General features: G+C 35.9%; 1 protein-coding gene across 1 annotated transcript in view; it reads right to left on the bottom strand.

Annotated features, from left to right (window-relative positions):
• The window catches only part of USH2A (usherin), a 354,043-nt gene that overhangs the window by 321,698 nt on the left and 19,933 nt on the right, over window positions 1-12,412 (bottom strand). The window contains exons 3-4 of the mRNA XM_065744176.1: window positions 2,240-2,375; window positions 1,191-1,254 (exon numbers count right to left, since the gene is read on the bottom strand). Of these exons, the coding sequence (XP_065600248.1) occupies window positions 1,191-1,254; window positions 2,240-2,375 (200 nt within the window). The remainder of the gene's footprint in view (window positions 1-1,190; window positions 1,255-2,239; window positions 2,376-12,412) is intronic.

Below are 12,412 nucleotides of genomic sequence, written 5' to 3'. Positions count from 1 at the left end.
ACAAATAGAACCTGACTTTTTCTGGCCAGTTTGAATTGACTAGATTAATCTAGCACAAGCTGGATAGTAAAGGTAACATCTCTTTGTAACACACTGGGAAAGGAGGCTGGAGGGCAACAGAAATTGCAGTGGCAACTGTAATTTGGCCTGGGGAATAGAGGATGTCAAAGCAATTGGCCCAGGGCTATATGGGCTGAGCTAGAGAAGTCTTTGTTGGCTTATGAGGATAATCTAATATAGAAAGAAATGAAGAATTAAGACAATAGCCTCTTGGGGTAGAGGCTTGAGGGTGAGCATCAGGAATACAGTACATAGATGTCTGATACCATAGTAAAGCTGAAACTGGAGGAAAGGAATCACTAAGTACAGGAGCCAAGCTGGCAGTCACAAAATCAGCATGTTGAGCAGCTGGAATGTCTGTCTTCATCCTTCAAACCACTGGTTCACTGTTTTTGGACTGGTCTAAACAGGATTGGCCCTCTGTCCTCTCCTACGAGACCAGTGCATTTTCCCCGTGTGTGTTTCTGAGAAGGTGGGAGTAAAGACTGTGCCTGACAAACAACTGCAGATGCACAATGAAATCCCTGACAGGGAGGTTAGCTTACCAGTAAGCTTTGCTGTAGGGGCTAAACAATTTGAGACAACTGTTCACAGTGCTGCATATCTGGGAACAGTAGCAGACCTTACACTCTGGAAGAATTAAGACCATCCAAGCAGCACCCAAGTCCGTAGAAATTTAAGGAAGAAATTCCCTACAGGTTATAAGAAGCTCTGGGAAGTCTTGGCAAGTCTCATTTAATAGGCCTAAGCTTACCAGCACGCACTATGTCAGAATTATGACAAGTTTATAACACCGAGATAGCTTAATAAGCATTAGAACCCAGAAACTGGATCAAACCTGCTAGAATACCTGCTAAGTACTGTTATAACAGGGACAACACTAGCAAGGAAAGCACCCATTTAATTTCGAGTTTCAATAGATAAACCTCAGCAAAAATTAAAAAGAAAAATACATTAAATGGTTTAATTTAGTTTAACTCAACATTTTTGTGACCAAAAATCATGTTTGAGAAAATGTCCAGTAAACTGCTTCGTAAGCAAACACTTAAAAACATCTAAAAAGCACAATACTTTATGAAATAACTTATTTTCTCGTCACACTTTTTTGTTAAAAAAATTAGTTTCTTTACCTGTTTGTAAGTGCCACTGGGTAAAATCGAAAGTCTTGCATTCTTCCAACAAATTGTTCTAAACCTAAAAAAAACCCACAAAACTATAAGTAACTAAATTCTGTTGAGCAGAAAGCAGCTTTTCACTGTTTGAGAGCACCTTTAATCCAGCAGACAGATCTCTCTTGCACAATTACCCCTCCTGAATGAAACCATCTTGGATCTGGACAAAAATATGGAGGGCAATAACTTTTTTTTTAATAAAAAAAAGAATGATTTATAATAACTTTATAAGAACATTTTGTACCTATCTCTTTTCTGATTAGAGAGGTGGCACGAGGATCGGCTCATTAGACAGAAGTAATGAGCCAGTCTACGTGCCACCTCTAATTAGAGAAGAGATACAGCAGGTACAACTGTACCTATCAATTTATACAATAAAGATAAAAAGCAGTTTAAAATACTTCTTTTATAGATTTATTGGTTAGTTTGTATTCAAAAATCAAAATCATAAACATGAACATTAAGAAACAGGATAGAGAATGACTTTACTGCCCAAAAGCACAATAAGGCCAAGAGATAGCTATATTTAGGAGTCACTTTCAAACTCCAGACATTCCTGAAAAGCAGTAGTCAGTATTCTTACATTTGCAGAGCCAAGAATTTGAGGAGAGCAAGAAAACATCCTGAAGCTGTTCTGCAATGATCATGTCATGCTGTAGCACATACAAAATTCCAGATGTTGATGAACAGTTTACACTACCAGGCATCTTTGGAGGCTGAATGGTTCTCATTCTGCTAGTAGTTAATACAAGTATTGATGGAACTGAAGAATATGAAGAGTCAAAAATCTTCATCTCTACTACCATCTCTAAACAGGCATGCAATCTAGGATAATCTTATTCTGAAATAGTTTCATCTATTTACTCAGAAAAAAACAACAGTAAATTAATAGAAAGAATTACTTCAGGATAAGTATCTTGGGCAAAGCAGAAAAACCTCTAATTACATGCAGTGATATCTTACTTGGATTATTATTCTATAGCATTCCACTAAAGAAAGAGATTTACCTGTGAAGCTTTGTCCAATTTTCAGTGTCCCATCAGCAGTAGTATCTGCAACTGTTCCCACAAGAATCCTTGAATCAAAAGGTGTGCTGTCATCTTCCCAGCCATTCAAGAAGAAGCTAATTCTGCTGTGATGCACCTATGGAATCAGTGAAAATTGGAAAGTGTGTGCTTTGTGATGGAAACCCTTTGATTTCACTGCACGTTGCAGATATCTGATTAATCATAAACGTTACTTTGACCTACTTGGCAGCATGCCTTTATTTTCAGCATCTACTGAAAGAAGTTACCTCTTTTCTGTTCTTTCTTTGGCAATCCGGTTAATAAGACCATTATTCAGATGCATAAATTATAAAAAATTCTACAGTGGTTAAATCAAGGAAGTATCTACAGTACACTGAACTGGAAGGGAGGGGGAAGAAAGTAAAAAGAGAAGGGTCTGATTCACAAGGTACAAGACTGGTTACAGCTCCTTGACTACTCCAGGCCATAGGCACATGCTATAGCTGTCAGAGCTCCTCTCACACACATCAGCTCATCCAGGCCTCAAGGGACCATCTACCATCCTCAGAATAACCAAACGCAGCACATCTCAGCCAGGCCTCAAAGACCCCTCTAAAATGTCTCCCTGGCCCCAGTGTGTTCCTTTCTACGAGGGCTGAAGGGAATGCTATAGAAACTGGCTACATCTGCTTTGTACCCAGTGGGTAACTCCGTTACATCAGTGGAACCCTTGGCTAGGAATGTGTGCTCAGTTGGCACTCCAGGGTACTGTTTTCTGCAAGCATTCCCTTCCCTGCCAATTCATTTTAAATTTGAACTAATGTTCATAGATATACTTTATGGCATTCTCCCAGCTCCACAAAGTCAAATGATGCTGAGCTTTTACAAATTACTACTTTTTTTTGCATTAAAAATCCACATTTAAATAACAGAAAATGGGAAATGTTTAATAATACGGAAACATATTTCAGCCTTTTATAGAAATTTTATAGAATTCAATAATTTAATTAGAAAAAAATACAAGGAGTTGATGAAAATTGGAGTCATAATGGGTGCAGTTAGCTTCCTGTTAATGACATTAATTACTGAAACTAAAACTTATTCAAAACTTTTTAACTTTATGGTATTTTTTTTAAGTAAGCTATTCCACAGATGCATTTCCGAAAGCAATTTACTTGCAAAAAGAAATTACACAATTTTAACAATATTTAGCTTGTGTAAAGCTTATTTCACACAGCAGGTTGACAGCATTTATATTTTGAAGAACTGTTCTGCTCTTGCTGAAGTACAGAACCTCAGTTCCACTGTATGCGTAGCAAATCACGTCCACAGTGGCCAAATGAACCCAGTGTGCTTTAGCCTGCCATGATACCCCTTTTAAATGAATAAAAATAAATCTGGAATAATTGCTTCCATATGACCAGTAGACATATGAGAACAAACTGAAGGTTTAAAAACCCAGAATCATTTGTAGCAAAAAGGGAAGCCAGAACCTGAATATCAGTTTTAAAATCACAATAAAAGCACTCAAAATGCTATTCCAACAATAAAGCATTTCAAATTTCAGACCAAGACAAACAGACACAACTACCTATAAATCAGATCAGATGATCATCATCAGTGCCTCAGGCAGCATGAGCGTATCAGTATTTTTAAAGAGAATATATGAAATGAGATAGTTGTTTTGTTTTCCTCTGGGTTTCACATCAAATTGTGCAGATGAATTTCTCCTTAAACTGCACTTTCAAACATACAAATGCATGCTGAGCTTTATTGCTGCTTCCACATTCAGTCCGTATTTCCCAAATCTAGACAAGGAAATTTATTGTCCTTCCACTGATGGAAATTTGAAGGCAATTATCATAATTACTAAGTGACGAGGTTCGTTCTAAAAGTTACCGCATGAGTTTCACCACTCAAAATACCTCTCTCTCCATTTTAAATGATCCTTTACATTGACATATGGATGACCTAAATGCAACATTTTTTAATTTAATTTTAATTTGAAACCCTCTGAACATCTGATATCCTATTTGCAAGATCCTACATATATGCGTATATGGTGTAGGCATTGCATTTTTTTTTCTCCCCACATCACATTTTTTACAGCCTGTTACTGTCATTTGGTGTTTGACTGTTATCATCATAAAAGATACAGGCTTTTCTACTTTGTTATTTGCAGCATTATCTCATGTTTTACAACATCTTTGCTCAACATGCCCGCACATGAAATATAACTAGTGAAAAGTTCTCAGTGGTATTAATGCATAAAAAAGAATGTGGTTCCATCTCTACTGTCTTTACCCAGCCAAAAGCTGATGAACAGCCAATTTTCCTTTATCACATTAGCACAGCCATGAGGGAAACACATTTGTTCTAGTCAGCTACACTAAAGATACTATTACCAATCTAACATATACATGTTTTATATCAGCAGTATTCTCAGAGTATGAGGGAGCCAACAATATATTAACACTAGCATGACAGTTTATTTAAGAAAAGAAAATTGTCTCTGTAGAGGGACAGAAGTTAGAAATGTATGGCTAAAGCTCAGTGTCACTGGTCTAATAAAGGTAATAATTCTTAAGCTTTCTTTATAGCAGGTAACACTCCTGTGGCAGCTCTGTCATATCATTCAAATAAAAATGTTGTCTTTTACAAGTTTAAGAGTATCTTTATTTTTAGCCGATATGAAGCATGTCTCTGACTTCCTGTTTTCACTGTAAAACACTTTCGTAAGAGGAATTCAGAAACGGGCTCGCTCACTCTCAAAAGCTCACCACAAGCTTACCACCTCAGCTACAACTTCTGTAGGACCCCACACCGCATCCCCCTGCAGTAAGCAGAGGGCTTGCCTTCACACAGCCCTATTAAAATCAGTGGGACTATTTATGGCTTAAGAGTGACAGAATTGGGCCCTAAACGATCAGGTATTTTTACTTGTTGAAAATAGGTGATTAACGACAATTTTAAATCTCCCTCTCCCCTCCCCCATCAACAATCTCTTTATATTAAATAGGATTTAGAATAGTTGGGTTTAATATAGCACATCCCCAAGGTAGCCCTAAGCACTTTACAATGCTGAATTGGATATCAGTAGTGCAGTGACTGTGTAAGGCAAAGGCAGCAGTCATTATGCATTTGGCAGTAGCTCAGCGTAATGATCCCCCTGCTGGTTATTAAAGGGGGTATGAATATCTGACATGGGAGGAAAATGTAGGAAGGAAGCCATGTGTGGGATAAAAAAAAAATCCCAGTGGCTCTCCGCTGTGGGAAGAGAGGAATATCTTAAAGTTTGGTGTCAGTTTAGACTAAGGTAAATAAGAACAAAGGTTACACCAAATCTGCTCTTTGATGTGGTAATTTAAGGTCTCCTGACCATCAGCACAGAATTGCATACAAAGTCACAGAAATAAAAGATTAATTTTACTAGCACGTAACTAAGACAATGGGATTATTACCCCATTGTCTTCATAAATAACGTTCTATGGGAGTTTGCCCTAAGAGAATGAGAAGAGACAAGTAGGAAAGTGAAGCCTTTTGGCTGCTGTCAAACACAATACCAGAAGTCATGAAACCCAGAGCTCTAATCCCAGCTCTGAAACCATCTCTCCCTCTTGTGCTGCCCCATCTGCCAATAAGAAAATCACCTCATGGGAAGGTGGTAACTAAGATAAACTCAGTCTGCAACTATATTAGCTTCTGCCAACACAGAACTTAATAACAATTTCAAGCACAGGAAAATCCATATGATGGTTAACTAAGATGCTAAAATACGTGCATAATCTTTCCTCTAATAGCATTATTGCCGTGATCCAGAAGAATTTCCAAGATAAGAGGTGCTGGGCCAGCAAAGCAAAAAGCAAGTTCATTTAAGAAGTTCGTTTCAGATGTACTAAGTCCTTGTTCACGAGCCAGTTGCCCTTTAAAGCCTACTCAAACCACTTCTTCCCAAATAATACCAGATCTGATCACTGCCTACCTAGGGAAAGTTACCTCGATGGGTCCCCACAGAGCAAAATGGAAAAATCACTCAAAGACAAGCTACTGTTTATGAAACTAGATATGGATAGCAAAGGCATTACATACATTTTTCTCATCCGAAAATCTACTCATGAAAGCAAAATAATGAAAGTAAGCATATGTGTTGCCGCTTTATTTAGATATGGCTAAGCAATCATTTAAGAAAATAAAATATTTCCATGCATTAACTTATTAAAGAAACTTCCCACTATATTGCAACAACCTATGCGGCAAAAAGGCACCACTACAATCAAATCCAGAGAAGTTGCACAGGCTATGACTATGGGACTAACAATAGCAAGAAGCAGAAGAGAAGCATATTTGGAGCACAGTAAAGACAAATGACACTGCTCCTGAGTATTTTTTACCCTCAAAGAACTGGCAGCTCTAAGATTTTTTCAAGTTAATGTGGTTTCTATACACTTAGTAATTTCCCATGGATTTCTCTACATCAGTTTATGTTGCTGTTTCTTGAATGCACAAACTGGTAGTTCCCAAAGGCACAGACAGAAGAGATTGATTGAAAAAGATGGCAGTTGGTTCTTCTTGGGTTGTTTCTTTCTTTTTGTTTTGCTTTTTTAAAATTATTTAGTATTTCAATAAAAAACGCTCAATATGCTTGAAAAAAGAAATCTAATCTTCCTTGTTAGCACAGAGGCAGAAAAAATTTGGGGCCACAAGTAAATGAAACAGTTATACAGATTCCTTTTTTTTTTTCCCTGAGCTATAATGGTTACTTTTAAGTCCAGACCAGTTTAAGGACCCCAGTCTATACAGTTTGAGCTGTTAAATAATAACATACACATTACATAATTAATCCAGATACCACACATGGAAATGGTTAAGAGTCATATACTTTTTAGTCATACAAATCATCCTGCCATTTAAATGTTCTGTAACACGCATACAAAAGCAACAGAGGCCATTTTAATCTAGTCTATGTAGAATCAAACTGCAACATTTCAAGTAAAATAAATTAATTCTCCTTCAGTGGACACTATGATCTTTTTGCATCAGTAAGATTTTCCCATTAAAAAAAACGTCTTAATATTACTCTCATATGCTGAACAAATTTATTTCTATGAAAGCAGAAAGGAAAAAGGGGGGAAAAAATCCTTTATGTTCCATTGTTTAATAACGCAAGCTACCTAAACAAAGCAGATCTCCAAATCACTGAACAGATATCAAGACTCCACTGTATTAACTAATATACAACCAACAGATGTGTTAGTCTCTTCCCCAAATATTTTAGTTTACAATAATCATTGTATGATTCAAAGTGATATTTTCTTGGGGTTTTTGTTTCGTTTTTTTTTTTTAATAAGCACATTTCACATTAGGTTATTTTTCCTATTCTAATATTTAATTGCATGAGAAAGATTTATTACAGGATTTCAGGTAAATTTAAGTGATCTACTTCACAACAACTTTAATCTCTTTTGCTACTTAAATATACATTCTTTTTTTTATTCACAATCATGGTAGTTTCTAATAACCACAAAGTACAATTTAATCTTTAATTTCTTCTTATCTACTATTCTAATAGATAGATCATAGCATCTGGCAAGACAGATGAAGAAATCAGATTTCTTCCCACATTTGTAGGTCATGGATGAGTACCACAATAAAAAAGAACTCTGACACCAAAAATAAGAAAATATTTTGCAGTCATTCAAACCTAATGACACTAACCATAGCCTATTTAGTTTTCCAGCCAATTATGTGATGCCAAACACATCAAGTGTAACTTTAGTTCTTAAGGCTATTTATATCATCAAAGAAAATCTCAGATGGCAGTGACAGGAATGATCAACATGTAACAAACAAGAACCAAACATTCATTAGATAAATATGAGAAAAACAGAATACATTCCAATGTACGTAATGGGCACCACTCCTTCCAAACGTGGAAAAAGATGCAGCTCAGGGAAATACATTATACACCAGACACCAAACAGTATCCTGGTAAACATCAGAGATTTGTAAATAAAAAAAAGGAGAAAAAAAAAGGTCTAACTTTGAAATTAAAAACAAATTTCTTAATGGCAAATGCAAGCAAAACAATTTAAATACAAGCTAAAATTAAGACCTTACTTCTCTACTGAGAAAGCAAGCAAAAACTAAACAAAAATAAAATGTAAGGAAAGACAAGAAAAAAGTCATCGTTAGCTTACCTTTAAGTAAGTGCTATTTACATACCAATGAGTTTCACAAAAATAGAATTTTTTTTAATTATAGAATTCTTTGTAATCATCTTTAAGAATTTTGAAGTGCTTTACGAATAGCAATCGAGTAGCTATACAACTTCTCTGGCAAGAGATATCAAAATGTTTCGTTTATTTTCCAGAACAGTGAACAGGCAGAAACAGAAATAACCCCTCCCCTTAGTTTCTATAAAACCTTATACAACTCCGAAGTGAGCAGAGATATAAGGTATTTACAGATATATAAATGAAAGCAGAAGTTAGCATAAATGACTTGCTTAATCATTCAGAAATAATGAGGAATCAGATTCTGAAAGATCAGAGCTGTGACTCACATAACTCAAAAATTAAAAATTAATACACAGCATTCAGTTACAATTGCTCACTTAATTTGTACAGTCCTTACAAAAGTTGCTTCCTAAGCATAGCTTGATATTTGTTAAAACAGCAAAGTTTCAAAAACACTTTCTTCTTCTAAACATACTGCAGATTTGTTGCAACAAGAACTTCTTCAGTGAGCTTACTCTATAGAAACAGACAGCGTATTAACACATTTTCTCCCAAGGTGAGAAAACAGATTAAGGTTATGACCAAAATGACAGGCCTGTGGCTTCCTTGAATACTTTAATAGAGTCAACAAATCAACAGTGGTCACTGATGACAACAGATGAAGGAAGACAATAGATGGAAGGAGGGAATTAGTGATGCTGCTATAATAGTGTAATCAGAAACTCGAACATAAAAATCTTTTTCACCTTCAACCTAAATATGCTCTTTTTGCCTGCTTATATAAAGATATACAGCATATTCTACCACTGGGTGACATGTGGGTTCACATCTCTACTCTGAGAGCACATGTGAATCAGAAGCACAACAGTTAATAGAAGGTGCATTAAGGGATTTTGCGTATCAGAGAGATGAGATGTAGGTAGGTACTTCAATATTTTCTTGCATAATTGCAAGTCTTCCTGAAGCTGCGATTACAAAGGCTGCAACAATTTTAATATTAAAGTGAATTTTTGTAAAGAGGAAAGGTCAGTGATATTGACTTAAGGAATACAAGGTGGAGAAACTGATGTTTTGTGGGAAATCGGTATGAAACCATTAGATTTGGACTCATGCTATCTTCTGCTGTGACTCAAGCAGAGCAAACAACAAAGAACAGTACCACACCTGCTTTTTACATGTCTTTAAAAACTTGACTACATGCACCTAAACACATGCATCAGAAATGGCAGGCAACTTTCTACCACAATTTACCACTTTTTCACAGAATAAATTGCAGGATGTAGGCATTTTGATCACCCTTAGCAAAGGCACCTTTCCCTCCTCCTAGTTCTGTTCTCTGCTTTCTAGTTTTCCTTACTATACCATTTATTGAATCTTTACATTATTCTATCCATTACTGTTCTCCTCTTTAGCTTATTAAGAAAAGTTAAATGTGAATGTAAACACACACAAAAAGACAGATAGGAACGCTGTGTGTGGCCCCAAGGATAAGTATTTTTCTCACAAGTACTATAAAATATAAGGAAGTTTTATGATAAACTCTTCTGCTCCTCCCAAGCCTTTAGATTAGCCCTGTCAGCACCTTATGACTGCTTTGGTAGATAAACAGATGCAATAGTTTCCACAGCTCAAGTTCTGCAGCTGTATCAGGACTCCACTCCACATGGCTCACTAGCACTAGTGCACAGGCTGCTTGTATCATCTTGTAAGAGAAGCAATACAATGTATGCTACATGCAGTCTAAACCAAGTTTAAAACCTTAGCTGAATGGATAAATCAAAAATAAGTTCAATAATCATTACTGTACTTACACTTCCCAAGGTATATTTTGGCACTCATTACATGTTTGTATGAAATGTTTGGGCAGATGTCTCACACCAAAATCTATAGCATTCTTACTCCCTTTCCTATCCTCTCAGAGCCACATATAAAAACTTCACTTTCAATCTTTTGCTCTTCAAATTTTAGTTTTTTTTTTTTTTAATGGAGAAAACAAGGGGAATTCTGCAGAACTAGTCTGGCAAAACTATGAATTTATGTAGTACACATGAGAGCAAGAACATATCACAAGATGATATTTGCCTCATAACTTGTTTTCAGACCAAGAAAGATGATAGTAACAACACTGTAACCAGGAAATAAAAGTAAGTACTATGTGGGTAAATTAACAGAAAAATACCACAAGTAAAAATATGATGGTAGTGATTCAGCAAGAAGCTCCCTATGCATTGTTACAACAAAAACTTGCTCAGCTTACTTCCAGAGACAGCATTAGGGAATCTCAACATACTTGTTGATGCAAGTAAAAATGTGAGTAGAGTTCTGCAAATTGTTTAACTTTAATCAGACTGGTGATATTTGCAGACTTGGTCACTCCTTCCGAACCATTACAGGCAGGATGTGACCAAGTTGAAGAGTACTGCCTTAAATAGCAATTGCTGTTCCTTAAAATCTTTATGCTATTTTTAGGTGGGTTTTTTTGCCCACTGTATTCTAGCAAATACAAAGAAGAACATACACAGGGGTTTACTTCACCTACTACTGCTTAATTGCATTACATTTCTAATTTTGTGTTTCAATATTCAAATATTACTAGAAAAATGTATTTAAGCTATTCAAATTCAGGACTTCTAAGCAAGCCCAAACCATCAATCCCTCTGTATTTCAAGCCTGGGAAGTAATCTGCTTCCAAGCTTGAAGGAAAAGAACCAGAGAGCATTGTACAGGGAAGAAAACAAAAAGGTCCTGAAGTAACAGTGTGGTCAGGGAATACTATAAGGAGTGCCCATAGGTACACTCCTTCATTTCCGATCAGTCATTTTTAAAAGGAAACTACACCAACACAATTGTAGGCTGAGGTTCATTATCCAGCAGTAGATAAAAATAAAAACTTAGCTCTGCCCTATCACCAGTTTTCCAAAGAAGCCAAAATAAGCGACTACAAATACTGTAATTTATTAAGTATTTTTTGTTCATTCACGTCAGAATTCAAGAATGTTTTACTCCAACTGTTCACTGAAAAAAGGCACATAAAACACTAAAAATTGCCTTTCATCACTGTTTAAGCCCTATAGAAAAATCACCTGCATCTTTTAAGACCAGCAACTGAATTGGAAGTAGGCAGAAATAGTACACATGCCAGCTATTTGCCATTAAAATAATGCACTTTCTTCAAAATCAGGATGCTGCTTTAAGCTGACTACAATGCTGCACAGGAAAATGCTTTGAAATAATTCAGAATTTCAGTCTTTCTTCAGTACACTGTAAATGTAGCTTCAAAATACTTACATTTGCCATAACCGGGAACAATAGAATAAGTGAATTAAACTGTATATTAACCCAGAATATTTTAGGACAGTTAAAAGAAAAGACCACAAAAGATGCCTTTCTTCATAAGATTTATAGAGGATGAACTTCTGTGTTTGGATTATACCATACACAGTCTTGTTGCAGAAACAAGAGGATCTTAACTTCAACTAATATAGCAGGGTTAGAATATCAAGAAAACATTCCAGAAGGAACAACAACTTTTCATCCTTGCTTTTATCTTCTGCTTTTTTCCTGGTTTTACTCTTGTTGATAGACTACAAGATGAGCTTTCCCCAGTGTTCCAAATAAAAAAAATCAAGATGTCTTTTGAAATTAAAACCACCTGAATGGGAACAAAAGCAAACAGTTTTTAAAATACTGGAATTGACTCATCACAACATTCTGTCCAGAGATAACAAGTGGACTGACTAGTACTTCAGCTGTGAATTTATTTAAATGTAGACATACACATGCAGTATTAGGAAGGCAAAAACAGGATATGAAATAAACATAAGGCATCAACTCTAAGCTCACTGTCAAGAGTATACCAAGGCTTCTAACCACAGAGTTCAGCTGAAGGTAACTATCTGTCAAATGTAATCTGTGCAAGTGAATATACTTAAGCTGG

Source organism: Cyrtonyx montezumae, unplaced genomic scaffold (genome assembly GCF_038088225.1).
Source record: "Cyrtonyx montezumae isolate F1298 unplaced genomic scaffold, pur_monq_1.0 scaffold_0, whole genome shotgun sequence".
Classification (NCBI taxonomy): Eukaryota; Metazoa; Chordata; class Aves; order Galliformes; family Odontophoridae; genus Cyrtonyx; species Cyrtonyx montezumae.
This window is presented reverse-complemented; position numbering and strand designations above follow the sequence as displayed.